The sequence below is a fragment of the Rousettus aegyptiacus genome, unplaced genomic scaffold (assembly GCF_014176215.1).
Source record: "Rousettus aegyptiacus isolate mRouAeg1 unplaced genomic scaffold, mRouAeg1.p scaffold_m13_p_18, whole genome shotgun sequence".
NCBI lineage: Eukaryota > Metazoa > Chordata > Mammalia > Chiroptera > Pteropodidae > Rousettus > Rousettus aegyptiacus.
In genome coordinates this window covers 12940683-12968667 of record NW_023416293.1, presented here as the reverse complement: position 1 = coordinate 12968667, position 27985 = coordinate 12940683, and the positions used below count along the sequence as shown (strand labels likewise).

The 27985-nt window shown below is 42.8% G+C and overlaps 2 protein-coding genes and 1 long non-coding RNA gene across 13 annotated transcripts in view; 1 reads left to right on the top strand and 2 right to left on the bottom strand.

Annotated features, from left to right (window-relative positions):
* LOC107520841 (complement factor H) overlaps window positions 1–9866 on the bottom strand; it is an 80317-nt gene extending 70451 nt beyond the window's left edge. The window contains exons 1-3 of one of the 6 annotated variants that reach the window (XM_036235474.1): window positions 9552–9866; window positions 983–1168; window positions 538–643 (exon numbers count right to left, since the gene is read on the bottom strand). In XM_036235474.1, coding sequence (XP_036091367.1) covers window positions 538–643; window positions 983–1168; window positions 9552–9609 — 350 coding nt within the window. In that variant the 5' untranslated portion in view covers window positions 9610–9866. The remainder of the gene's footprint in view (window positions 1–537; window positions 644–982; window positions 1169–9551) is intronic. The other 5 variants (XM_036235475.1, XM_036235473.1, XM_016165063.2 and 2 more) reach the window with 5 other exon arrangements.
* Window positions 9867–14117: 4251 nt separating this feature from the next.
* Window positions 14118–27066, bottom strand: LOC107520834. Its single transcript, XR_001599440.2, has 3 exons — window positions 26822–27066; window positions 17043–19263; window positions 14118–14373 (listed from the first exon to the last, which is right to left on the bottom strand). It is a non-coding gene; the product is annotated as an uncharacterized LOC107520834 (long non-coding RNA).
* The window catches only part of KCNT2 (potassium sodium-activated channel subfamily T member 2), a 179693-nt gene continuing 177641 nt past the window's right edge, over window positions 25934–27985 (top strand). For 4 of the 6 annotated variants that reach the window (XM_016165041.2, XM_036235469.1, XM_036235471.1 and 1 more), the window contains exon 1: window positions 25935–26403. In XM_016165041.2, coding sequence (XP_016020527.1) covers window positions 26309–26403 — 95 coding nt within the window. In that variant the 5' untranslated portion in view covers window positions 25935–26308. Of the gene's footprint in view, window positions 26404–27985 lie in introns of all 6 variants that reach the window. The other 2 variants (XM_016165037.2, XM_036235470.1) reach the window with 1 other exon arrangement.

The following is a 27985-nucleotide window of genomic DNA, read 5'->3' as shown; positions in this document are numbered from 1 at the left end:
GAAGACAGGACACCGAGGTGGTGACATGTGGTGGCATTTTTTGGTCTATGTGAGAAGAATAACATGTAGACCACGGAACCTTAAAGAACAGTAATCACATCAGTGTAAAAGTCTTGCCCCTCCTAAATTTGACAAAATTTTATCAGTAAGGTAGCATGGCACGTCATCCAATTTTGTCAGCTTGCCCACTGTCCCTGACACATGGACCTTCCATAACATTCTGTGCGTAACATGATGTCGTGAGCGCTTCTTGGCGTGAACCCTTAGTTACATGCATTGCATCTTCCCACCCTGCTAAAACTCCACTCTACTAGAGTAATTATAATTTGTTGTAATTTTTCAACATTGGGGAAATAAGATGTAATCACTTCCACTATTTAATTTCAATTTCTCGAGTTAAGCGTGTGCTCCCTATGAAAATGCTCAGGAAAAAAAAAAGTAGAGTAACCTTAAAAATATAAATTAGTACAGTCCCTGTTCGCTATATCGGTTATCAACTACCTCAGTCATAATCCTCTCTCTGTGTTGACTACTTACCCCTCCTCACACGTGTAAACCACCGTGGCACCATACACGAACTCACTTCCTTCCACCAGATCAAATGAACCGAAGCGAGTGTCGCCAGGGTACCCACAGGGCCGTTCTAAAACAGAGAAGAAGTACAATAGTCATCTGTATCACGGGGAGACATGTTTTAGGTACGAGTTTGAGGACAAAGATATTTGACAGTATTATCAGAGGACAGGATTGAAGACACGAAACAGTAAAATGTGGCCAAGTTATCGTTTTAGAATGGAATGTCTCTGGATGCTTGTTTATTGAATTTTGGGAGATGATCACCCCTTCTAAGAACAGTGATGGGGTCGTGTTTCGTATTCGCATGACAAGAATGACATAATTCAGCCAGGATTCCTACACTATCTGACATCAATATTCTTACAACTAGGTTTTCATCAATTTTGCAAGTGTGTGAATTACTCACTGCGACATATCCTTGATGGATTAACGGCCACCCACTCTCCGCTCCTGCACACCATTGTGATAGTGCCAAAAGTTCGATATCCAGGGCGACATTTATACGTGGCCTGAGTGCCCTCCGGATAAAGTTGATCATGCCAGGAACCTGACAGAATTTCTGTCTCTCTGTTGGGAGGAGGCTCTTTACAATCTATGAACAATACAAACAAAATAAGCCCTTAAAGTAATTGTTTAAATATACAGTGTGTTTAGGTTACTTTGCTTTTAAAAATACCTATATGGTTATAGGTCCAGCCAAACGGGTGTGTGTGTGTGTGTGTGTATTTAGCTTACAGAAATTTAAACTGCAAAGCCTTGTAAAAATAACTTTGCTGAGAAATAGCTATACTTCATTATTTTAACTTCTGCATTGCATTCTACTACATATTTATTAATTTGGAAAATATTTATTGGTCACTGATCTAAGTTTTGAAGGGAAAACAATGAAGACACAAAGTATCTGCTCTAGTAGGGAAGTGACTTATTAAGTAATCAAAGAGTTGCAGAATATGCATTACAGGTAGGTAAATTTTCTTTAGAAAAATGAATCGTGGTAAGATGATACAAAATTGTACGGAAACATTTCAAATAGGATAGGACACGGTGAAAGAGAACGATCATTTTTTTAAGATAAATAATATGGATACGATTCTGGCAAAACTGATCAAGACATAGAGAGAGAAAGAGAGAGAGAGAAGGCACAAAAGTGATAAAAAATTGCTCGCGCTGGAAATTAAAGCCATCGTCAACTGTGAATAAGATAACATGACGTTGGTAAAACTTTAAGAAATCTAAAACTCCCAGCGGTTGGAAAGAATGTGGGGCACCAGGAACCGCTGGCGACGAGGAAAAGTGTAGTCACCGTAACAGAAAAGCAATTAGCAACCCATAGTGCAGTTGAAGACATGCACTGTTCGATCGCGCAGAGATGTCATTCCTAGGAATACACCCTAGGGAAACTCACGTACGTGGGAACCAGATCGTAAGCGTGGTAACATGTATAGCCTTGTGATTTTTTTTTTTAATAGTCAAAATGGAAACGACTCCTATGTCTGTCAACAGTTGAATGGATAAAAACTGATGGTATACCCACGTGATGGAATAACGCACTAATGCTGCAAAACAACATGAAAAGTAAAAAGGCACAATGGGACGTCGACTACTCCGGGATTATTTCACCTGTATAAAATTCAAGAACAGACGTATCTACTGGGAACGAGTACATAGGCTGTGAAACTATTAAAGAAGAGCAAAATGTAGTTACCAGAATATTAAGGTAATGTTTCCTTCTGGAGGAAAGTGGGGGTGTTCGTCTAGAAGAAACCCAGAGGGATTTTCTGAGAAATGTGTTATTTCTTGCCAGGGAGGATTATAATTGTTTGTAAAATGGTACATTCATATTTTACTTATTCATATATTATGTAAAGAGGTAATAGAATCTGCATATACAGTATGATTCTTATTTTGCAAAAAAAATCATTAAAAAATTCATGACAAATTAAGAGAATGCAAGAAAATACCAATGAAGCTCATGCCTACTGATAATTGCTGATGTTTTTAATACTGCCTACTACTTAATTTAGATATAACTACCTTTAATGTTACAATGATTATGTTAGTAAACCCCCAACACATTATTTTAAAAAATGGCAAATTCGAAGAAACATGTTTATCCCCGTATGTATTTAGCGTTATTATTTTCGACGCTAAACTCTTTGTCTTACTTAGTTTTAGAATCATGGTTGAACATTCTAGTCTGAAATTTCTTTTAAACAGGAAAGGGGAAAAAAATAATTGACTGAGCTGGAAGCCATCATGGAATATACCCATTACGATAACATTTTACAATTTTTCATAGAACAGAAAGCTCCATGTGAAACTACATTTTTTAATACAATAAACTATACTTGTGTTGGACTTCACATACACTAATTTTCCTGAAGTTTTTGAAATTTTTATCACATTTAGGTTGAGAACTTTGTAATAAAATGACTACACAGTAGTTTCAATTTTTATAATTTATGTAAGTATACTTTTTGTCCACTAGATGGTGGAATTACTCTGCCGTGAAACAACACAATCTGTCTGCTCCTCCCACCTCCCAAATGATTGTTTTTTTAATTTAATGTTCGTGTTTGTTTATACATAAAAATATTTTTTGTTCATTTATAGGTTAATATATGCTTTTCGTTTCTGAAATTCAGACCCGTGCTCAGGTTATTAGAAAAATTAATTAAATTTCAAATTTAGATGCCAATATTTCGAGTTGAGAATTAATTTCCACTAATACATTAACCTTTTGATAAACTTAGTTCCTATTCAGTTACTAACCTAATGCAAGGAAAAAGTAATATGCTTTTTCTTATTCAATTTAAATTATTTTTATTAATGTAGTGGCCTAGCAAAAGAATAAATCAGCCATTAAAAAAAAAAATCAGCCCATTTGCTCGCCAGAGGCAAATAGTTTTCCTTTTGGTTGTTGTTATGTTTCCAGACAATACATTTGACCCTTATTCTTGATTTTTCAAATTTAGTTAACTGGTTTTTACAACCAGATGTAAAAGACACAAGACATACCTCTCACGTGATCTGCCTGCCAGCATCTCATAATATTCGCTCTGTATATGTTTGTTGTGTATCAAAAGTTCTCGTATTGATTACCCTTTCTACTTAGAACTCGGGTGCTTCTTCCAAGAACTTTAAATGGCATCGCTTGACTGTAAGAAAAAGATGTATGACCCCTGCTCCATTTTTCCATCTTCCTACTGCCAATTCCAGAATCTTAGCTCTGAGTAGCATCATCCGGCACCTTGACCATGACACGATTTTTCCCACAGACATCTGACGATTGGCTTCGCCTCATCTTTCAGGCTCTACTCAAACATCATTTCCGCAAAGCAATCTGGCTTATCTCTCGTCTCCAAGACCAGCTTTGCTAAAGTCTACCCGCCCCGAGACACCCCTGTTATTTCACCTCAGCCCCTACTTCACTTCTTTCGCAACGTAGCTCATGGTTCATAATTATTTCTATGTTTATTAGAATTTCGTCTCTCCTCCCATTGATGTGTTAGTTCCCCGAGAATAAAGCGCGTCCTGTCCTGTTTTCACAGTGAAGCAATTTTCGTGAATGAGATCCAGATCTTCTAAGTTTGAATTTACCTCCTGTCTACTTTTTTTCCTAAGCTTTAATAGATTATTTTCGACTCATAACAAAATATCTAAAGTGATGATACATTACACTTTGTTTGTACAATAATCAAGTATATCTTACACGACATGACTTTTATTTGCCTGAACTGACAAATAACTAACTGTTCGAGCTCACTTAAACCACATTCTCAAAAATTTCTAATTAGACCAAGAGTTATTGAGCCCAAGTGGATAGACCAATGGCACTTATAACCACCAACCACATTTGCTTAAACTAAAGTGACTCGAAGAAGTAGGGCAGGGGGTTTATTAAGCAGGGAGCATAAAAATATTTTCAAAAGCATGGAAACCATTTTTTGCAGTAAGATTTATCTTACAGGTTTTTTTTTAATAGGCATCACATTTCTCAAATTCTAAGTTAATGAGTAAGCTAAGCTTCCTTATGTCTAAGTATTAACTTGGGTTTAAACAATGAATACATCTATGGGCTTACACTTAAATGCCAACTAACTTTTTCTTTTGCAGAACACTACCCGAGTGAACTTTTTATTCACTTAGTCTGATTTTCCAATTTAAAATTATTCAGGCCATAAATAAGAAGTATGGGTGGATTTGGCTATGGCACTGGAATAGGATTCATTTTACGTTAAAGGACATGGTTATAAACAAAGTTAAAAACAAATACACTTGGTATCTTAATCATCATCATTTACCTAATTTTTCTGCTTTCAAATGTTAAAGGGCTTTTATTGACACAAACACAGAACTAATTACTCATTTTCAATGTCGCTGTATCTCTAAATTGTTTTTTGAAAAGTGTTATTAATGAAATAAATAATAAAATTATATATTCGAGAAAATCTTGATCAAATTTGTGTCAAATTGCTTGAGTAGACCAAAATTGGTCTTTTTGTCAATTACTCTATTTTTCTAAAATCATTTTGGAGAAAAAAAAAGAACAGGGGATACTAACTACTTTTTAAATAACCCAACTCTAAACTTAGTAGATACTGTAATATAAAATGAAGCTAAAAATCAATTCGGAAAAAATAAATGGGCAAAATGGAATTTTATGTTAAATTTGTTTCCTACCTTTTCATCGGTATAAACGCATATTATGTATATATGCATATATATGATATGATTCAATAAGATTTCAAAACAAGAGATAGTCATTTTTCTTTTACAAATATCATGAGAATAATTAAGGTAATTTGGAATGTAACATATAACCATGTAAAAACATAATCAGTCACAATGAAGGTTTAAAAAGTAAACTCTAGAAAAAGCAGATAGAAATTATGCTGCGCTTAATGAGCATTTGAAGTAATAAATTTATATTTTTAAAATTTAAAAAGATTATACAATTTATTTGAAAATTTTAGCAGTGAAAAAAAAGAAAAAAACATAAGGTAAGTCTAGAATCATAAAAGGCAAATGGGAGAATATGTGATAGCTATAAAAAATTGGGCATGCTAACAAGTACACCTTAATCAGGACTCAAGCAAGTTGCTATCAGAATATGGCTTGTAAGTTCACTGAAATCAAGTTTCTTAAAGTGTGTAATATTTAAATAGCTAATACCTAATGCCAATTCTTGCTCAAGTCACAACGTCAGCTTCTTAAAACAAATTATTAGGATATATGGAATGAGTTCTCATCAGGCTTGACTGGTTGTTACAGAAAGCTTAGCCACGAGATAATATTAAAATGAAGACCCCGAAAATTCTGTAGCAGGAATGATTTAGCATTTGACTAGATGATCGTGACAATCTTGGGGTAAGCAAGAAAAGAGAAAGGGAAGAAAAACGTACACTCTACCCGATTTACTTGTAGGACTTGGGGAAGGTCTGCTGCTGGGAGATGATGCCGGACCTCCGGTTCGTTCTTTGTACACGCACTGGGCTTGTCCCCAATCTTGGATGTCCTCGGTGTCATCTCACCTGGATGACTCCCACTCAACCTTCGACACCTACTCAAGATGCCGCTGCAGCCATGACATGTCTCTCTCTCTCTTACAAACCGTCCCTCGACCCTGTCCCACCCGCCCGTCCATTTCACTCTGGGCTCTTGCCCCGCTAAATGATCCTACAGTCACCTTGGTTTGTCACATTCACAGTACTTTACAGATAAAATACAATCTGTTAATAAAAGGCGACAATCATTCCTTTTGTTTTCCCCACGAAGTGACCTCCTTTTGGGGAAATGCTAGTCACGTGCCTGATACTTAGCAGGCAATCAAAAAATGATCACTGAATGAACCAACGGGCGAACGAATGAATGAATGAATATAAAACTCTCTCTGAGCCTTTCCATCATGTCCATAGGTGACGCACAAGCTGTGGAAGCAGAGAGCACACGGTGACAAGTGCCAAAGGCGAAAGAGCACGCGGGAACAGAGGCTCGGTGCGTACAAAGCTCTTCGGCACAAAGCCAGGAGACCCTGCCGCCCGCCCTTCCGCTTCCGTCTTCTCCACGCGTCCCAAGTGTAAGCACATGCTACACGCGTAAAAGTCAGAAACCCTTTTACTCTACATTAAAAAAAAGAGAGAAAGAAAAAAAACCTTGTGGGAACCTCTCAAGGAACATTTGGGTAATCATGTTTCTATCTATTATCTTTCTAATTAGGGAGGATTATGAGAAACTTGGCTCTCTCCATTAAAATGTCACAGCAAATAAAAGCGCTCTGTCAAATCTTTTATATTATTATATAAAAGAAAAGATTATTTTAATCTTTATTATTTTTGATTTTTTTCCTGTTCCATTACTTTCTCTGAGCCACTTTTTATGACGTTTCCTTATCCTTTTAAAGTAAAATGTAACATTTTTCTCTCTCTCCCCATTACATTTATTTTGCAGTATGTTCTGAGTTGGGTCACAGTTGTTAAGAAACCACAGAGTGCACTTTATTTTATTTTAGGCAAGGCAATCCTTGGTTGACCTCACAGATTGCAAGGATCTTGTCAGGTTACAAAACCCCTTATTTTTAATTTGTTATGCCTACGGCACCTGGTCTTCCTATGTGGTCTCCCATCCAAGTACTAACCAGGCCCGACCCTGCTTAGCTTGGGAGATCAGCCGGGATCCAGCTCGTTGTAGGGTGTAGACTGCAGTGCACTTTTGTTAGGTGAGCGCAGGAGAGACCTCGCTGGGACCGTCACAGGCCAGGCAGATATGGCGTGAGGGGGAGGAGGCTTCTCTGGGGAGAGGGGAAGGTGGCAAAGGTGTGGAACAATCAGGGCTCGAGGGAATAAAAACAGATCGATTCTGACCTCGGCTCCAGCCACCGCAACCAAAGGCCAGAGTGAGGCATCTTCGCTCACCGGGGCTCCCACTTCCGGCTGGGAACTCACTTCTAGCTAAGAATAACTTTTGGCAATACTTGAACGATCCAGCTCTAGACTTAGCATCTTCTGCAGGCAACAGAGGAGCATATGCATCTCCAGGAAATGCCTAGACTTAAAATACCGAGGCTGGCTTTGTCATCTCCATCCCTCCCCATGCGCTCCCTGTGACACTTCCTCCGTCAGCTCCGTCCCACCTGGAAATACCTCAGCTTCCAGCATGGCTCGGACTGGTTCTCACCCTCCCCGTCATCCATGCCGACCTCTCCCCCCGCTAAAACTATTGCAGAAAAGCGATCAGGGCATCATAATTCACAGTAAGCGAATTTTGTTTCAGGACTATTTGGCGAACAAGGAATAAAATAGCCATTCTATATCCACTGGAAATGCATGTGACTTTTCCTCTACTAGCTTGTGGCTTCCTTAGTGTGCATTTGTGAAAACCTAAATGCTGCTTTAAAAATTAAAGTTGTACTTTACCTGTCAGGAAGTAGGCAGACTGCCGAGTTCTTCTCACTATAATATGTATAGTGCTCAATCCACCAGCAGAAACTAATATCACATTTAAACATACACTGACGAAATAGAAAACCCAAGTGAAATGAGTCTCCTGGAATCGACCACGTAAGCAGAGTTTAGACCCCTTTTAGTTAATTTGTATCACATACTTTGTAGCACCCAATTTAAATAAAATTTCAGATTCTACTTCATATTCACTTAAAAGGTTCAGTGAGGCTTGGCACGATTCTTGAATTTTAAACATGAACTACAAATAAAACAAATCTTCTTACATGACAAATGATGTTTACATAAAACCTTAGCAAATAATATGTAAACAGCGAGCCACTAAACGTATTCCAATTAAAGAAAAGACGAAAACCCCTATGTGAAGAAAACATCATTCGCTAGGAATTGGTGATGTTGATATTGTTCTGGAACTCTTTGCCCATAAATAATATTTCACTTTTGTACACTAATTGTAACATTCACATGAGGGGGGAGACGGCTGTACACCCAGCTCCAGAAGTGGCTGGATGTGAGGTTTACAAGCCAAAACTCAAGCACTAGTGTATTAGTCTGCGTAACTAACAAAAGGCTCTATCTTTCAAAAAGTATTAATACGTTTGAATAAATGCAAATACATTACTAAAGAATGTAACTGGGAAAAGATCTCTGCCTTTATTTTCTAAACTGAAAAAATCCTCAGAGGCAGAGGTTTGGTGTTATTTACTAATATTCCTCAATGCTTAGAGGCTGAGTAAGCATTTCAATCAAAATTTGTTGACTTAGCGAAAAGTTTTGAGAATATGGATGATATGTAATTCATTTGGTTTAAAAATGTCAACCATCACATAATTACCTGTCATGAACTGCAAAAGTAGATTTCCTCCAATAATTTATTAATAGACCTTATATACCCATGGGGTAAAAAACCCTATTGAACAACTTAGGTGTTACAAAGATTGGGCATTCTTTTCTTTTTCAATTTTCGTAATACTTTTATTCTAATAAGAAAGCAATGCTTGTCCACAAGACTCTTAGGGCCATGGCAATATCAATTCTAAATGGTAAACGAATACTTTTTTAGGGAGAGTTAACATCTATATCTGAAATAAATCTAATTATTGCATGATTTGAAGACTTTTATTGTCCAGTTTATGTTCTGGTTCTATATATGTTCACACACTTCTTAATACTTTCACATAAAGCACTCTCGTGAAAATTCTGCACACACACAAAAGTAAATTATATTTTATGACAATTATAAGGGAAGTGATAACACACATTACAGTTTTCAAAACTATTAAAACATTTTCTGAAATCTTACATTAAATAAAATTATGATAAATAATCCAAAATATCATTCGAGTAAGCTACTTATATGTTTTAAACTTCACAATGTCAAAAGTCGCTCAAACATGAAGCTACAGGGCAGTAATTAAATCACATTTTCTAGACCAAATTTTTATTACCACTCTGAAAAGCATATTAGCAAATGTTTGATAATATAGGGAAAAATAAGTCTTTTTTTCCTCTTACCTTCTGCTACACAAATAGTCCACAACATAAGCCACAGGAACTTCGCCGGTAATTTCATTCTGAGGACCTTTCAGGGGTGCGTTTAATAGCTGTGGCTGCCCACACTGTGTCAGGTTCTCCTCTGCGAAGAACTGTGATTAGTGCAGAAAAGGACTAACTCCAGAAGGAAGTTGAAACACAGCTCGGGGAAATAGAGAGATGACGAAATGTTCCGCCCACCAGAAACATTTGCAAAGTGAAAGAAAAATCAACCCTAAGCGCCACAGGGCCAGAGTCTGCACGGGCTCTCCCTGCGGCCCCCCAAACGTTAACACTGTGATGTCGTGGCACGCTCCCTCTTTGTTTTTATAAACCCAGGCAAGTTCTAAACCTGTCTGTCTGTCCTTCCGTTCCTTCCCATCCTTCCTCCCTTCCTTTCTTTTCTCTCTCTCTCCCTCTCTCCCTCCTTTCCTCCTTCTTTCCTTCCTTTCTTTCTTTTTACAAAGCACTAACTAGTGGTGTCCATTTCATAAACCCTCTTATCACTCAAATGCCATTCTGGTCTATTATGCCAAAGCCTGAAAAGATAAAATAATAGAAGCTCTTTTAAAACCCACTCATGGAACTTGAGGTTAAGCGATGATTTGCTAATCGTGGGTAAACTTTGCCAAGAATGCAGTCCTGGCTGATCTGGGGAGCCTGCTTTCCCAAGACTCAGGACATTATTAGTCTTTTGACTTGTTATAAATGGGTGCAAAGTGACAGCTTCACTCTCCTTAGGCATAAATGAGTTTAATAATTCAAAAAACCAAGAAATTGAAATGCTGATTTTTTTAAATGTTGTAACAGAACAGAATATGCATAAAGAGAATTTAAGCAAATGGTTTGCGGAAGACTGTGAAGGTAAAGACAGCCATGCAGCCAGCATCAAGGTCGAGAAACTAAACAGCCCCTCTCGGTCCTCAGCACTTTGAGGCAATCCCTTGGCTCCCACGCTGCACCCAGAGGATTCTCTATCCTCACCCCAAAGAACACAGGCTCGACTGGCTGGTTTTCGCACTATACATAAGTGTCATGATATATTTATTCTTCTGTGTTTAGATTCTTTCTCTAAAAAAATTATGTTGAGGTTATTCAACTATATGTTCCATGTAGCTATGGATTATTAATTTTTATAGCTGTGTAATATTTTATTATTTGAATATGCCACAGTTTATTTTATTTTTTATCTGTGTGCCTGTTAAAAGGGCATCTGAGTAGATTCCAGTTTGGGACTCATGTTACTCGAAGTTTCAAAAAATCGGCATTTCATTTTTAAAATTAGAAGTTGGTAACAGCTATGCTAAGTGGCAAATGACTGTTATGGTCAATAGGTACCAGAGGAGTTTGGAGGGAGAAGAAATTACTTGGTCCAAAGGCGGGATTTAGGATGGTCTCTAGAATAGCTCCTTATTAAATTAGGGTGTAAGGGAAGAATACACCCAAGCAAAGACTGTGAAGTGTAGGAAATCATGGAGAGTCTTCTAGAATTGACGAGAATTCTAGAGCAGTTGTTTTGGAAAGTTGTGGAAGAAGTAAGACGGGCTTCGAATGAGGATTTTTAAAAAACTGCAAATTATTTTACAGTCACTATGTAACCTTTGATAGAGCTAATCAAGGGAAAGGAATGTAGGAAAACCAGTAAGTAGCATCGCTTCGGCAGTCGTGTTAGAATGGATTGAGGAAAAGGACTTAGAAGGATGCATACAAAATAATCAGATTACTGAAGGTGAAGGAATTCGTTATGCCACGATTATATGGTAGATCGATGAAAAAGGGAAATTTGACAAATAGAGCTGAAGCGTCATCATTTCTCGAAGTCTGGCCTCAGGACGTCCCATTTGATTAGATCCCACAATAACCCAAAAGGGCCCCTTTGTGATTTTTTTCCCCATGGTCATACGTTTTTGTAAAAATAGAAAAGGTATCATAACTACAAGAAAATAAAGATGTCTTTCCCTACTCTGATTCCCCTTTGATCATACTCCACTAAGCTAGTTGACATTAGACAGTCACGGGCATTTGGAGGACTCAACCAAGAAGTCGAGAATAGAATACATTTAGTTTGAGGTTAGTCAGCTATATTCTGCAGCCACAACTGAATTAATCTGGTAACTGATGTCCATCAAAGAATGGCTTCTAGGAATCCACCTGCCCCCTGTGTGCCCAACCAGTTAGCATCACGTATGTAAACGATGAAGGAGAAACAAGTTTTTAAAACAACATCAGACGTGTAAAACTTCAGTGGATGATTCGATTGTCACTGGCGCCTCATAAGAATGGAAGTTCGTTCCTGTTGTACATGACACAGTGACATCGATGAGACACCATAACCCTTAGTCTCTGTGACAATGACCCTGAGAGCAAACTCGTCTGCAATACCTCAGTTCAAAGAGTGATTGGTATTAAAGTATTAATCATGCACAAAAACTCTTTCAATGCCCTGCAATCCTGTAGTTCACTATAACAAGAAAACTGGAGTTTTTCCAAAATTTGACGAGAACCCTGAAAATTTATAGGACAATACAAATTATGAGACGTTAGATTTTTCTAATATTTCAATAATAAGTAATGGATTTAGATCAAACATGCTAAAGAAAGGACTGAATTATTTTCCTCCTTTCTATATACAGGAAATATTAGAAAATTGTGCCACGTGAAGGGATAATCCTAAGATTACTCAGCCAAAAATGTGAAAATTAAAGGTATCACAAAGTTACATAAGACAATTAATATATATATTAAGTTTCTGGTTTTTATAATGTCTGAAGTATTTGTCGATTTTTTTTAACTTTGTGATAATAATTCATTTCTAATTTTAAGTAAATATTTACTTTCAATCCTAATTTTTGTTCTGTTCATGGTCTTTTTTCGGAAGATCCTTTCGAAATGTATGTCACATTCAAAGAACCTGGCTCTTTCCTGAGTACAGTGAAGCATTAAAAGTGGCAGGTGACAACCAAAGTCTGTCTGTGTTATAAAATCTATAGCACCTCACGTCCCCTTATGCAGTCCTAGTCCTAAAGACACATTTTAAAGGGACAGCGCTTCGTACCTTGGATTTTCCTGAAACTGATCGCCGCATGACAATTTTTGTTACTGCTTTGCGACGGGCAGTTGGTAGCTATGACATCTGAACCATGATTCATAATGGCAGCCACGAAGAAGTTATTTCTGTTTAAATTTAAATTTAAGTTAATTACATTGAAATCCAGTTCTTGACTTCTATTTCTGATGAAGACAGAACATAGAGAACTGTTCTTTCTTCCTTGACCACGAAAAAAGCAAAGTACGAGTCACCCTATTGAAGCACATCCTAAGGCAAAAGTCATCATTGAGATTTATTTTAGAATATTGATCCTCACATCCATGGAGAAGCCCAAACATTCTAGAGTGCCCTTTCCCACTTCCCGGGAGCCTCACACCTTCACCTCCTCCTGGGAGACTTGGCTAGCATGATGCAATTTAATAATCTGCATAAAAGTAAGGATATAGTTTCTTTAATTCTACTTGGGAGGCAATGAAAACAAGCAAGGGCCTCCATTCTTATTTATTGCACTGATTTTATGAGATGCTTTTCTAAAGCTAGACTGCGAGCTCTTCAAATCACTCCGTCTCCTGGAGGAGAAAGAAAAGGGAAAACAAAATTGCCTCTTCGGCCCCATTGAAGAACGTTCAGAAAACCCGAAAAGCCTTTAGGGAAAATTAGCTGTCCCTTCCTGAGACCAGCTGCCCTTCTGACATCCCCTTTCCCAGGTCCTCGAGATTCATCCCAGGGTACAATCACAACGTCACTGCACACCTTGGGTCTTTTCTAGGCTAGTTAAGAATCTGTGAGCAAAGTCTCCAAGCTCTACTGACTTATCAATAATTTCTGATTAATGATTAATTTTTATGTGTCAGGTGCTGCATTAAATGTACTATCGACTTTAATTCCCTCATAAAACCTCATCAGATAGTTTCATCTTCCCCTTTTTGCCCAAGTGATGTACGTGACCTACTTCAGAACAGAACCCAGGCTGTCTGGTTCCAGAGTTGGACATTTAAACACTAGAGTCACAACCTTTCCGACTCTGAGTGTATATTCTTCCCAAGTTTCATTACCAGTGTTTGCTCTGAGCAAAGACAGCTCTCAGAATTGGTCCTTTTCCATTCTCTGGGATGAGGACTCAGAGGAACACAGGGTAATAGTTTGTGTAACGACGCTAAGCTGCATTTTGGTAGACTCGAATTTATTTTTTGTAAGCTATCCTAAAAATATCTAATTAATGATGCAATGCAATACATCAGATAGAAATCATTATTTCCTGGGGAAAAAATAACTCTTGCCTATGGTGTGTAGTCGGTTCAAAGTAAATGGTTAACGACCCAGTTAACACAACTAATGAGGACAGCCTGTGTGCCACCATTTTAATGAAATGATACTCAGAAATTCACATTTGTTTAAATTTTGACACGTATTCGATGATCAAAAGAAATAAAATGTATGTAAAGATCACACTGGGCGCATGACCAGGTTTTAGTAGATTAGACCAAAAACTACCTCGCTTCCTGCTGTCCAAGGCGATGATGGAGAAGATGCCGCCTCTGGGTGACCTGTGCCCTGGCCCCGGGCAATCAGAGGCTCCTCAGCTCCTCTCCTGTCCCCAGAGAGTGTGCTCTGCCCACCGCTCCCACGGTGGGGGCCTTGAGAGAGCCGTGGTGTTGAGCCCAGCCAGATACTGTCGTTAGCCAGGAGCGGACCCCGTCGGCACCTCTGTATCAACTGTGAATGTCCAGCAGGCAGGTGTGCAAATCTGTTCATCTTGCAAACGCCAAAAAGAAAAAAAAAAATCCTTGTAAGTTTGTTCCCCAATTTATTAGAACTGCCACCTACCACTGTGGGGTGGCCTGCCTCTCCCCACGCTCTGTGCAGGGGGGCCAGCCTGGGAACCCGCATCTGGCGAGCCGGCAGGAGACCGAAGCGGCGGGCTTTGGGAGAGAGATGCCTGCGGGGGGACCCTGAGCTGGCCATCGCCCTCTGCATGGGTGGCCTGCAGGCGAGATGCTTGTGGACCACTACGTGAGTGCGGGATGTCCCCCAGGCGCCAGCTGTGTCAGTGTCTGAGGAGTGGTGGGTGACTGAGGCCCCGATGAGGAATGATGGCTGTCGCAGTGCTGGCCCCCAGGGGGGCAGTTTGGCTGGCCACCAACCCCCAGGAGAGGCTGGAGTGCCATCGGAACATCACGACAAGGGCTGAGGGTAGACAGGGGCCTGCAGTTGTCGGTCGCTCTGCTGGCTTCTGGCTGGCAGCCAGGCGGGATAAGACGTCAGACAGCATCATCTAATACGGAGGAGAACTTCGCGGGCCATTTTGCCACCCTGGTGGGCATGAGCCACTGAGGATTAGGTCCCAGCAGTTGTGACGGAGCCTGAGCAGGACGCTAAGACTCCCTGGGAACACGGGACAGTGAAGGGGAGGACGCTGTGGTGATTGACAGTGAGGTAGATGGGGTGCCCCATGCCTACAGACCTCCCCCCCTAATTCAAAGGAAACTACCACATAGCAATCACCCTGGACTTCTGATAATAGCGACAGACACCCCAAAACTCCTAGGAGGTAACGGTGCATCCTTCCTCTGTCCCTTGAGTTTGTAAACCTTATCATCTCTCTGAAAGGTCAACAGGGCAGGAGAGAACTAAAATGTTGCCCACAGAGCCTGACGAGAAGACATGGGGGCATGGAGGCCTTTTATGCTGCAGACTGCCACAGACGCCATCACGCCCCAAATCTGGCCCGCCACCTGCATGAGACTATTTGTCAAGGGCAAATACAAATCTTAAAAGCCTCCTCCACAAACAACAGGGAGAAGCGCTGGCTGTTTGAGTAGGTACCGGAGTTGTGGCTACCGTTTGGAATGAAGGCCGTGAGGCCTCGGTTGTGTTTGTATGTTTACGTCTGTCATGTGGACATTTTTCTACCTCCGGAGGGGACTGTCAAAATTGCTTTGTAAAGAAAGCGTTCTGTGTAACCGTCTTAAAGAAAAAAAATAAGGCTTCATATCAATAATGTATTTAGGTAAAAGTAAAACTTAATTTTCTTTCGTCTGCCACATGAGTTTTCTTGGACTATTGGTCTGCCCTGGATAAGACTGTGAGAGGTTTATCTTTGCATTTTACATAATCTGCCTAGAAAACAAAGATAGTGTGTTTTATCAAAAGAATTTCTGTGCTTCCTGCAGTCTTTATCAGGTCTTTTATTGTTTAAGAAAACGGATTCTTTTCCATTGAGAGAGCTAAGTTTAACAACTAGATATAAATGTCCTACATTTGCCTTTGACTCCTTCAATCATCACTTTGGTTAAATGAATAACCAAGCATTATTTCACAGTGACCTACAGTCCTATTTAATCAAGTGTTTTATACCTTTTGATATTTTTACAGACTTCTCCAGAATTGAGTTCTAAACGACCTCTTGTTGACCTTGAGCTAACTTTGGGATTTTTAAGAGGGCTCCTAAAACATCTCAAAAGATTCGTTCTCTCTCCTTATTAAAGAGAGGAGTTACACTAATTAGGCTTCTTTACGTGTTAAATTATCCAGGAAACATTGTCAAACAGGAAGAGATGCTAAACTTCCTTGAGTTCACTAATATGTTACTCATCTAAGTGCTCCTGCAAAGCTACTTGTCTTCAAGGAAACTTGCAGAAAAGGTTGAGAAGAACAGGTTTCCTGTATTCCACTCACGCTGCATGCGAGGCGTCTTCGATCTATTTGAAGGACCTCTGCACTATTTAAAGTACCTCTAGGAGTTTGCTCTTGTCACCTTGTGCCATTTGGGCCCCAATGATTTTTTTAAAAATTCTTTTTGGAGTTTGTGATTTGAGTTGTGGCTGCCTCCTGGTCCCAATGAAGATACAGCAGTGTCAATTTATATATATATATATATATATACATACATATATATACACATATATATACACACATATATATATATAGTTATTTCAGTTGGCATTACAGAGGAAAAAAGATACAATTTCAGAAGAGAAGAATGCCTAATTCATTGAAATTGGGTAAAACTTTGGTCAGTGAAAAATGTTTTCTAAGTGCTTATATTTTTAAAGCCTGTTATTATTGTAAATTTTTATGTTTTTCTGTGGGATCAGATGGTCCAATGCTTGATGGTGGGCGTGTGATTATTGCAGAATGTAAAATTTGGGCCCCAAACATGGAACGTTAGTCCATGCCAATGATTTGAAAATTAGCATCTAAACGGCAGTAGACTTTGCTGAGAAACAAAATGTAAAATTGTTATCCCACTTAGTTTTATGAGGAAATGATTCTGGTATCGGGCCAAGAAAAGTCTAATAATTATTCACAGCACTATTGAGGAGATTGCAGTATGCGACATAAATACGTTAGCTAGGAATCTTTCCAGGTGTACGAGTGATAGAAATTCAGTTCAAATCATCTTAGATAAAAAGAGAACTTACTGATTCCTACAAGGAGGCATTCCTGGCGTGGTGCTTGCTCTAGCCGTGGCCACCTGCAGAAGCTTAAGAAATACCTTGCTTTGCTGTGAAATGTCAGTCATTTCCAAGCCATGGACAAGAAGGACACACAGAGCTCATAGTTTAAAATCCCAGCAGAAAGAGACTTTCTCGCTCCCGGTAGCCATGCGTGAAGGATTCCTTTCCCATCGTCCGTACTGTTTGACCGAGCTCGGGTCCCGAGCAGGAGTGGATGGTGGCATCCCGGACGATCACACGACAGGAGGAGGAATTTGACGCACAAGAGCAGGGTGTCGGTCGATGTCCAATAAAAGATCGGCAATGTGATCTCAGGAAGGGCTTCGCGTTTCTGCTTTAAGTACACGCAGAGGACTCGAAGCTGCTTCTGTTTCGTTTTCCAAAGCGAGAGAGGAAAGAACAAGCCATGAGGCCGGACTGTCTGCAGGGCCTTCTTTAGGTGACAGTTGGAAAAGCCCGGTCTCCAGGTAATGACTCTGGCATCTCCAAGCTTTGTGGACAATCCTAGACTCGAAGACGTGCTCTTGTTTCTATTGGACATGAGTAAACTTGTCCCCAGTGTTTCACTGATCACGTCGCGATCGCAGGCAAGACCACGGAAGGCAGGACGATCAAACGCGGAGGAGCCCGGGCCTCTGTGGCATCGACAGACCCCCAGACCGAGCTGTTCTGCCTTGGGATTTTCCCATCATAGTAGATCAGGTATTCTGCTGCTAATAATCAAAAACGTCCTCAGTGATGCACCGGGACATTGTGACCCCTACCTTTACGCGTGTCAAAATCGCCTTTTCTGGGTACGCCTGCCAACCCGGGTGTGTCGCGTCCGCCTCAATGCTCTTCAGCGTCCCTCTTCCTCCCGCTCGTCCTGCTCTGGCTGACCACGCCTTGTCCCTACGGCCCTGCCCGTGTGCTGAGCATCTGTACCGCACTTCTGACTTGACTTGTTGACTCAGTTCTTCTTCCGAGGTCCAGCTCAGCCTTTGCAGTAACTCCAACATGGGTTTCTTTACCACTATGGAGTTCCGATCTGGGCATCTGTATTTTCTCTATTTGATTCACTCCTACTCGTTATCTGTCACGGGACCCCAGCATACCTCACCTAGCTTCCTTGTTGTTCTTCCTACGACTCAGGGCTCCACCTGGAACTCAGAATTCATCCATCGCCTGGGTCTACCTGCAAGCTGATGCCCGGCAAGAGATTTTAACGGTAAAGAAAAAGGAGAAAGAAACAACTGGTGGGAAATTAAAAAACAAAACTATTTGAGTTATTATATTTATAATCTTGGTCCCATTTGACCCATGTTCTAGTGTTATTAAATTATGGGTAAATGATTTTTGAAGGGTTGCTTGAGCAAAACAGATAAGTCATAAAGAAATCATGGCCTTAGAGAATTTGGTGGTTAATGCCTAGGAAAATAATCTATTAATGACTCTGGAAATTAGTGGAAAAACTCAGTCTTAGCTGTCGGGTCATTAACATCTAACGGCATCAGATTTCAGTACCACACTGTGCAACTTGATGATTTTTCCAGGGCTTAACTCCAAGCGAGCGTGGGCTTGCGGGCATAAACAGAAGTGCAGAGGACACATCAGAGTCGCTTGGTATTTATGCATCCTAAATCCGGGCGAATGCCTCATCCAAAACGTTAGTCCTCAGATACTGAAATTTCATCGATGGTACTTTGGCATCCTCATCAGTATTTCAGCATATCTGGCATTGATACTTTGAGTAGAAGGCGGTGAACTTTCTTCTTAATGATTGATTTGGCCATGACATTTCCAGATTGCTTTTTGTCACATCCTTATTTTCTGCAACTGCGAAGTTTGCGTGGACCCGGTGTAAAAATCGCATTACTCATTTAGCTCCGAGGCACATGTTCGGTTTGGTGCGTCTGAACTCAATATGGTGCATGCTTTTTCTGCCTTGCATGTGAATATAATTCAAGATGCTTGTTTTTAATTTTAAGTGCCTACGTGATCTGGCTTCTATGTGAAGAATATTTGAGATATTTTTCTGATTATCCCTGTTGATTATTTCCATGGGAGTTCAGAAGAATCACTGAGCAGCCATATTTTTTTTTCTTTTTAACTTTAGTACATTTATTTGTTTCAATTACTCTGAGGGTACATACTTCAGCTTATCTCTTAGAAGGTAATCAAAGCTGTTCAAACAGTTGTGTGAAATCTGAAAAGCATAATTAAATTCATTAGTTGCTAAACAGCAAAGACATGTTTATATTAAGAAAAAAGATTTCTAAAAATGTGTATGCCTACATTTTGAAAAACACATGTAAGAACAATGGCAGGCTACGCGGTGAACACCATTCTAAAATATTTAGATGTATTCATTATTCGATCCTCAAAAAGTGAGAACTGCAATTACTCTGCTTCGTAGCTGGAGAAACCAAAGCACAGTGAGGAAAGGGCACAAGGCCAAACGGCCGGTGAATGCCACTGTCACGATTTAAAGCCGAGCTGTCCAGATTCACAACTTGTACACTTGATCACCAAAGAGTACTGCTTTTCGGGGAGTTGGGTGGATGGGCCGGGGGGCAATGGGAACAGGTGTGGGAAGGCAAAGGACAAGGGTAGGTTTTAGGCCGAACTATGCCCACTTCTAGAATTCAGAGCCTCATTTAGGAATAGCAGCAAAGAATTTGCTCAGAGGTGTATCTGTCTGTCTGTCTCTCCCTCTTAAAAATAGGAAACTTTTACCCCCACCCCTAGGTCAGTGTGATCTAGGGGTGAAGAGGTAGCATTTACTTTGAAATAAGATACACCCTGATTCACTACTGCCAAATAACAGGTGTACATACCAAATAAGGTAGCCTGATCTCAGCTAAAAACATGTGAAATTGCTAATAGTAGGCCACCATTTAGATAGCAGCCTCTTCTGTGATGTACCTCTTGCTTCGATGATATATCTCATTTTCTGTAATCTTGTTCTTTTCCCGAAGACTGTGTTCAGAACACTAGACTGAGACTAACCCGGCTGCTTATGGCCACATTATTGGTGTCATTTGCACGTCTACTCTTAAGTATGAATATGTATCATCTTCTCATCAGAATCAGTATTTGTATTTTCCATTTGTATTCTTGTTTTTATGACAATAAAAAATGTACAATAAAACTCGAATTTTTAATAATTTGTACACTTGAATTGTACAAAATCAAGTGGCAATGGATACGAAGCTACCAACTAACACCCTGAAGTGGGGAGCCCTCTGAAAGAAGAATCCGAATGTGGTTTGTAAAGGTAGTAGAATTAATCTTTACAACATAACTTTATAAGTAAAAGTAATATATGAATGTCCGGGATCTCACGTATTCATACACACCAGTGATTGCAGTATATCTCACATTATTACGTATAATAAAGTGTGAGATTTTTCTAATCGTTTTGTATTTATACCAACGTGCTATTTACAATGAAAACTACCGTTAGCTTGTAGCCTAGAGACATGGATGGCATAATAATCGGAGACACTGGACGTTCGTGCCATTCCTGCTGAAATGGCTACTGAGTAATTTATTTTAGCTTTTGGTTGCTTCTGTTCAACCATCTTCACAATGAGAAGAATATCTATTCAATGAATATAAAACATTGTTGAATTATTATACATTTTAAACTAATGAGTCTGGAATGGGCAGAGAGCGCCAGAACATTTTGAGTCGTTAATGTATCACAGCCGTAATGCAGAAATCACCTAAACTTTTTCTCCTGCTAAGCTAAATTTCTAAATAAGAGGAATCAGTAAAAATTATGACAATATATGCAAGCACAAGCATTTCAATTGCTAAGACCATTCTCTATATATGTATTTTTTCCGTTGTGCAAACATTAGTCTATTTCTCAAATCAAATCCTGCACAAGGAGGCCTGTTTTACCTGGACATAAACGGATGCTGCTTATGCTCACGTGTACTCATCTCTGACAAAATGCTTTTGAAATCTGCGTGCCTCGCTAAAGGACAACACCCGCATGCCACGCAAACACACACCTTTACAAATACTGTCTATTTATGTGATGCAATTTCCCCCTGTCGGAACTGGAAAATCTAGGTAATTATCTGAACAAACCTTTTTTTCCCTTCTTTTAATCCCTCCTTCCTTTCTTTTTGTTTCCTATGTCTCGGCAAACTGTGTTTGAGTCCCTACTCTCTACCCGGCATTGCTCTGCTGTCGGGACTGACAGAGGTGCTCGCCCAGGGCAGCTGATGGGGGGCGGAGCAGCAGGGAAAAGCGAGCAAGGAAATTAATACGATAAAGCAGGCAGCGCTGGATGCGCTTAGAAGGGAATTGAACTGGGTGCTGTAAGAGCTGCATGCGCTAGAGAGTGGCTAGGCGGCATCTTCGCAATGGGCGGTTAGGATGTCCTCTCCGATGAAGTGATGAGGAAGAAGAGAGACTTCGGGGTAAACCAGCATGTGATAGGGGCCCCTCAGGAGGGAAACACGGTAACTGAGGCTGGAGCTTAGTCGATCAGTTGGATATGGATAGGGCGGTTTTATAATTTGATAATTTAGATCACCAATCAGTAAGCATAAATATCTACTGGTTATTGACCACAAACCTTTTTTTTCAGATATTTTGGGTGGAGCATGCATTTTGGAGTCGGAGAATCAATGCTTTGAATCATGGCTTGGTACCTTGTAGCTGGGTAGAATTATCTGAACCTAAGTTTTCTCGTCTTTTAAGTTTGAATCATGTTGCTTTTCAAAATTATTGTAAAGCTCTTAACGTACTATGTGGCACCTAACAGTTACTCTGCCGCTATTACTATTTTAACATTTGAATGTTCTTATGCTTGAAGAGTGACAAAGATATCGTCCCTGATCTACCCATATCTGCAGCTTCTCACTCACTGGACAGTTGTTGACCATCCACTAATCGACAACCGTTATGAAATGGGCAACATCGTAGCTGTCACTGGTGCTTGCTCTAGCAGTTTTGGCCGCGACAAGGGTCCGGGCGGAGGGATGCTCACGAACAGGTGCCTCCTCTGAGCTACCAACGAGCAAGCTGAGAACGGGAAGATCCCAGATAAACCTGGAGCCTTCCAATTCCCTGGAGATTCACACGCGCACACGCGCACACACGATCACAGGGTCACAGAGTAAAACTCATCAAGAAAATAGAAAACCGCTCGATTTACTATGGCTGTACAAGTTCAAGTCCCTCGGGCTTCGCTCCCCCACCTGGAATCTGTCCCTGGTCCCCAGGCACCGGCATGGCCCCCGCTCTGCCTCTTCTCACTGTCCTGAGAGCTGGGTGCGTTTATCCTGCCTCAGCTTCAGCGGCCACCTCTGTAGCGATGTGTCCCAACTTTATCTCTCCGCACAAGACTTTCTTCCTGACATTCAGACCGATATATATTCGAACCTTCTGGACTTCTCCCCCTGAACTGCTGGCGAGGGCTCAGAGCGAAGTCATTTTCTCACTCAAACCCATGTCTGCATTCCATCTCACTCAATGGGAACGTTCTCCACCGACCGACTCCTTCGAGAAGCCCAGAGAGTGTCGTGGGTTCTTCACTGCCCTTTAGCTTGCTCAGTCGCCTTTATCGAGTCTGGTCAATCCTGGCTTCTTCATTTCCTGTAAACGTGTCCTCTGCTGTCCACCTGTACTGTGAGCGCTGCCTCAATCTGGACAATTGGCACGTCTCACCCGAGATACCGAATGGCTAATAGCTGGTCTCTCTTCTTCCCTCCCATCCTCCTCACCGCTCGATTCTCTTCGCTGCTGCCACGGTGACCTTGCCCAAGTGGCTTTGTCATGATTTAAAGTCTTCAAGATTTAGCACTGTCTTCGGGTTAAACTCCCAGATTGCTGGCCTGGCGTGCAAGGCACCTCCAGACGTGGCCATTAAGGGTCACCTCCTGGCTGTCAACCCTCCCTCCCCGTCTGGCCCCTCCCCACTCGATCACACGCCCTGAGCTCAGACTCCATGACACTTCTGAATTCACTGGGATCCGCCACTGCGTTCCTAGGATTCGTGCCGCTGCTCTCGTCTCCGCCTTACTCGCTCTTTTCCATTCTTCAGTGTGGATGACAGCTCCTCCGGGAAGCCTTCCTTGATCTCCCCCAAACCAGAATTAGACGTCTCTGTGCGCTCCTTAGTCAGTGCTAATCACTAGTGGGCTTCATCGCATCCTCGTGCTAATACTGGATAATGTCTCCCACACGTACTTCCCCATTAGATGATGAAAAATCATAGTAACTGCTTAATAAATCTTTATTAAAAAAAAAACTGACACTGAGGTGTCGCTGTGTAGCTTAATGACGCTGTCTAAATGGATGCAGGTTGTCCTGTCTTTCTCTGCCTATGCGAAGTGGGCGGCTTAGCATATAGAAAGTTGTTTTCATTACATTCATCATTTCCTAATTCTTAAACTAGGAAATCGGTTCTCTGATTCCCTAAGCCTCATTCTTGACACTCTCTACTACTCTATCGGCATGAGCATTCGGAAGACTTCCGGCGAGTACTCTTTGGGACCAACCTAGCCTACTGCTTTCATCTTCACTGGATGCTGACAAGGGGACTTCAGAACACCAGGGAGGAAGGCACAAAACTGCGATGTACAGAACCAACTTGAAAACTGTTTCTAAAAGTCGAATCTCACGCTATAGTAGAATGAAAGCTTCCACGCGACCACGCAGAAAGAGAGAGAAAGAGGATACGAAACAGGAGGTTCAAAGGGCAGACGAAAGAGAAGGAACCAAGATGGAGAGAGAGAGGAAAATACATTTTAACAGCAGGAAATGGCAGGATGTGACATGAAGAAAGAAAAAAGAATGAGAAAACTAAGACTAAAATATAGAAATAGAGAACGAAAGGGTCCTCCAATGATAAATTCCAGTGTCGATGCCCAAACATTGGCATATTGTAAAAATGGCGGGATAGTATCTCTCATGTGGCATTCTTCTTTGAATTTTCTTAAGTTTAGAACTTTAAGCTTCCACTTAGACAAAAAGTGCAAGGCGCACACAAATCCATATCGTCATGGGCACAGCGCGGTCCCGCGGGGCGCATCCGGGTACCGTGTTCCTTTGGCATCCTTAGAAGTAGTGCTCGTCACTGTGAGCTGAACAGGTTTCGCTTCATTCTTCTTTCTAAAGTACCTGCTCCCCCTTAAATTTTTATCTGGGCAGCTGGAAGCCAAATAATGAAGATCGCCACAAAAGTGTAAAATACAGGTACATTGCTTTCTTCTAAGAAAATGTAGCTTCGCTCTGACCTCGAGCCTCTCAGGAGTCTACCCCTCAATAACTGCATTTTTTAAGCGCCTTGCGTCTGAGTCTGTTACTGCCTACTGTAAATAGTTCAGCTGTATGCCAATATATAAAGGCAGACTGTAAAATATAAATAAACAATACTAGCCTGGAACATTAAAAAGGTAAGCTTCACAGTGCTCTCTTCACAGCCCATGGCAAGATCCAAAAATAAACCAGATACTCTCTCTCCCCTCTCCCCCAACAAACTAACCATGTAGCGGTAGATTCCAAAAGTTGATATAAAAACCAACGACAACAGCAAATACATAGCTCTAGAGTTAGCACAAAAGGGGAAAAAAATACCCATCTCCTAGGTTTAAAAGCTTTTAATGTATCTCAACACATATTCGTCGAGATTTTGCTATTGTGAAGGTACCGCGCTAGAAAGATAAGCCGTGGGGAGCGGGGTAAGATGTAGAAAAGCGCATAGGTGACCAGGCGACAGGCGAGGAGGCCACCAGCACTGCAAGCACGACCCTCCTCGGGGGACCACGGCGCCGGCAGGAAGGCATCTCAGTCGGTCTGTAGGTCCCCACCCTACCTCGCCTGGGATCACCTTCTGCTTCTCGCGTTGGCGGCTTCCTGTGTGAACCCTCTGCTGCATGGCCTCACTGAGGGTTAACCAAGCTCATCACTGTCTCCTGAATAAGCCGAACTTTCTTTTCAGATCACTTTGCGGTCCCGAGGACCAGCCTCTGCCGCTTCCCTTCCCCTGAGCAGAGACAGCTCGCTCGGCTCCCCGCCCCGCGACTCCTTGACGCTTCCAGGCATAAGAGTAGCCGGTTATCCCTGAATCTCCGTGTGTCGTTTGAGGGCCGAGCGTCCCATGGCATCCCTTCCTTGCTGAGCTTGGTCCTCGGGGCACACCTGGAGACTTCCGAGGGCCCCGGGCAATGCCGAAGGCTTGTCTGCGACCCTCGGGCCTGCCCCAGATGGGGCGCGCTCGGTGTCCGCGTGCACCCTGATCGAGCGAGTGCCGGGTGGGAGGACGGCTTGGGCACAGGGAACGAGAGCGCGTGGCGACGCGGCGAGGTGCACGCAGGCAGCGGCGGGGGCCGAAAACCACCCGTGGGCTCTAATTTCCCGGCCGTCACCTGCACGCCTGTCCCCAGCGGCCTAAGTGGCCTGCATCACCGAAACACCTCCCTTTCCTGCAGATCGTGAGAAAAAAAATGATGGGGACTTTCCCGGGGTGGCGCGGGGATTCCCCCGGCGGGAACGCGCATCCTCCAGCGCCCCCGTCCCCGAAGGGGCGCAGGGGCGGCGCGAGCATCCGGCGTCCCCCGCACCCCGACGCTGCCCAGCGGAGGGTCCGCAGCCCGGGGACCGCTCGCTGGGCGCGCCCCCATTGGTCGTCCCCAAGGCACCTCCATGCCGTCACCGTGTTATGCAAATGAGGGGGCGTCTCATTGGCTGGGCGGCCAGCGCAGCTCCGGGGACGCGTGCGGGGACAGCCCGGCGGTGGCGGCGGCGTCGGGGACCCAGACCCACCGCCCGCGCCCGCCCGGGCTGCGCCGGGGGCCGCGCGCCCGAGGGCCCCGCCGCCCCCCCGCACGCGCCCCGGCGCCCCGCCGCGCGCCCCCATCGCGCGCCCCCGGCCCAGGCACCACGCGGGTTTTTCCAGCGAAGTAACTTTTGCGTTCCCGCCTCCCCCGGGTCCTGGGGACCAGAGGCGGCGCCGAGCCTGGGGGCGGGGCCTCGGCGGCCGAGACTCGTGTCGGAGCCAGACTTTTGCTCCTGGGCTGGGTTTGCATCATCCCCATCACACCCTCGGGAGAGCCGAGCCGGCCCCTCGCAGCCTCTGCTTCCGGCTCCCGGCGGACCCCCCGCCCCCGTGCCCCTTCCCCTCCGGGGGTCCCTCTCCCCGCCACCGCGCTCCATCCGTCCTCTCTCTCTGCCCTTCCTGCCTCCCGCCTCCCCCCCGGTTCGCTGCGGGTCCCCCACTCCGAGGAAGGATGGTTGATCTGGAGAGCGAGGTGCCCCCTCTGCCTCCCAGGTACAGGTTTCGAGATTTGCTGCTAGGGGACCAAGGATGGCAGAACGACGACAGGTGAGTGGCATGGTGCAGCGCTGTCCGCCCAGCACGGCGGAGCGCAGCGGATCGAGAGTCGGGGGTGGGAGCCCGGAGGGGGGCGCGGGTGGGGGAGGAAGCGGGACTCCGAGGTGCCTCTCCATTTTGACTCCAGGGCCGTTGCTGCAGACAAGGCGCCCCTTCTTTGCACTCAGCGGCCCCTGCGGCGGGGCGACGGCGGGGCTTCGGTGCGTGTTCTTTTGTCTGTCTGCGCTTCCGCGGGTGTGCAGAAGGCCGGTATCAGACCTACAGCACGTCTACACGGCACGCAGCACCAGTGCCAAACAATTTCCACCCCCCACCCCCCCCCTTCAGGTGCTGATAATCAAATTCGAAAATGTATTCGAATTGACTGAAAAAGCACATTCGGAACTTAAAACCCCCGCCCCCCACTTACTTCTTGTCGTGTTGTCTGGATGAGGTGTCCACCCGCCACTGGGAATTGCGTGCTCTCAGCGTTTGGAGTTGCTGGGGAACAACTGGTTTACATATGTAACAGGTAGTTAGCGAAAACGACAGCGGTCGCCATTGAAAACACTCGCCTTGAACAGGTAACTGATAATAAAGGCATTTGGGGAGCACGGTTCCACCTTTTCGTAATTAATGGATTTTTAACCTAAACAGCATCTAAGTCACAAAATTAAAACCAAGTTTCAACACTGGACCATTTATTATCAGCAAAACGCCGCTCCTGTGGCTTTCCCAGAGCATCACTTCTTCCCCTGTTCAAACTTCTGAAATTCCTCGGGCTGTCTCTGACTCAGTATTTAAAAAGCGCATTTTATGCTTCATTGAATTTAGTTTTTTCTGGAATAGTCATTTTATGTATGGAACGCCACATTTCCTTGTTTTTAACTAATATGTTAATTAGGCTCTCAACTCCACTGAAATGTTTCCTTGAAGTTCACTTTGCTATTGATGTCCTGTTTTAATTACCTAAAGGATCCGTAATTGGTCTGATTTCGAGATCTCTCCATATCCCGCTGGGCACTCCCCACCCTCCCCCTTCTTTTCCTTACCAGCCCAGCTCCCAGGACCAACTCCTGCTCCTGCGCACGCAATTTTATCTTGTGCATCAATGATTCACTTCTTCTTTGGCCTCTTATTAGTAATTTAAAGGGATATGGATGCATCATCGTACAGGATAACATTTCATCCCAGTCTCTTCTCTGTAGGCAAAAACAGATCCATTGGTTAAAAATTAGAAGTGTCGATTTACCAGTGTGCTTGGAAAATAAGGTATTCTGGTTGAAGATAAAGAAGATTTAAACGAATTTGCAGTGCTAGTTGACTATCATGTAAACTGTTGTTAGCCCAGTTAAGTGGTTTATCGGGTGCAGCCTAGAGAGCACACTGATTGAGTCTATACATATTGTTACTTCAGACCTCGGGACCAGCACACAGGACAGAAACCCTCTATTCTGTGTAGAAAGTGGGAGATTGGCTGGTTGCGTAGGGGACATATTTTGGACTTGGTGGTGGTAGCATTATTTGGTGTTTAATATCGTATCATAAATGGTCATGTGGATGCTCCCATTTTTCTAAGGATGCTACAAATACA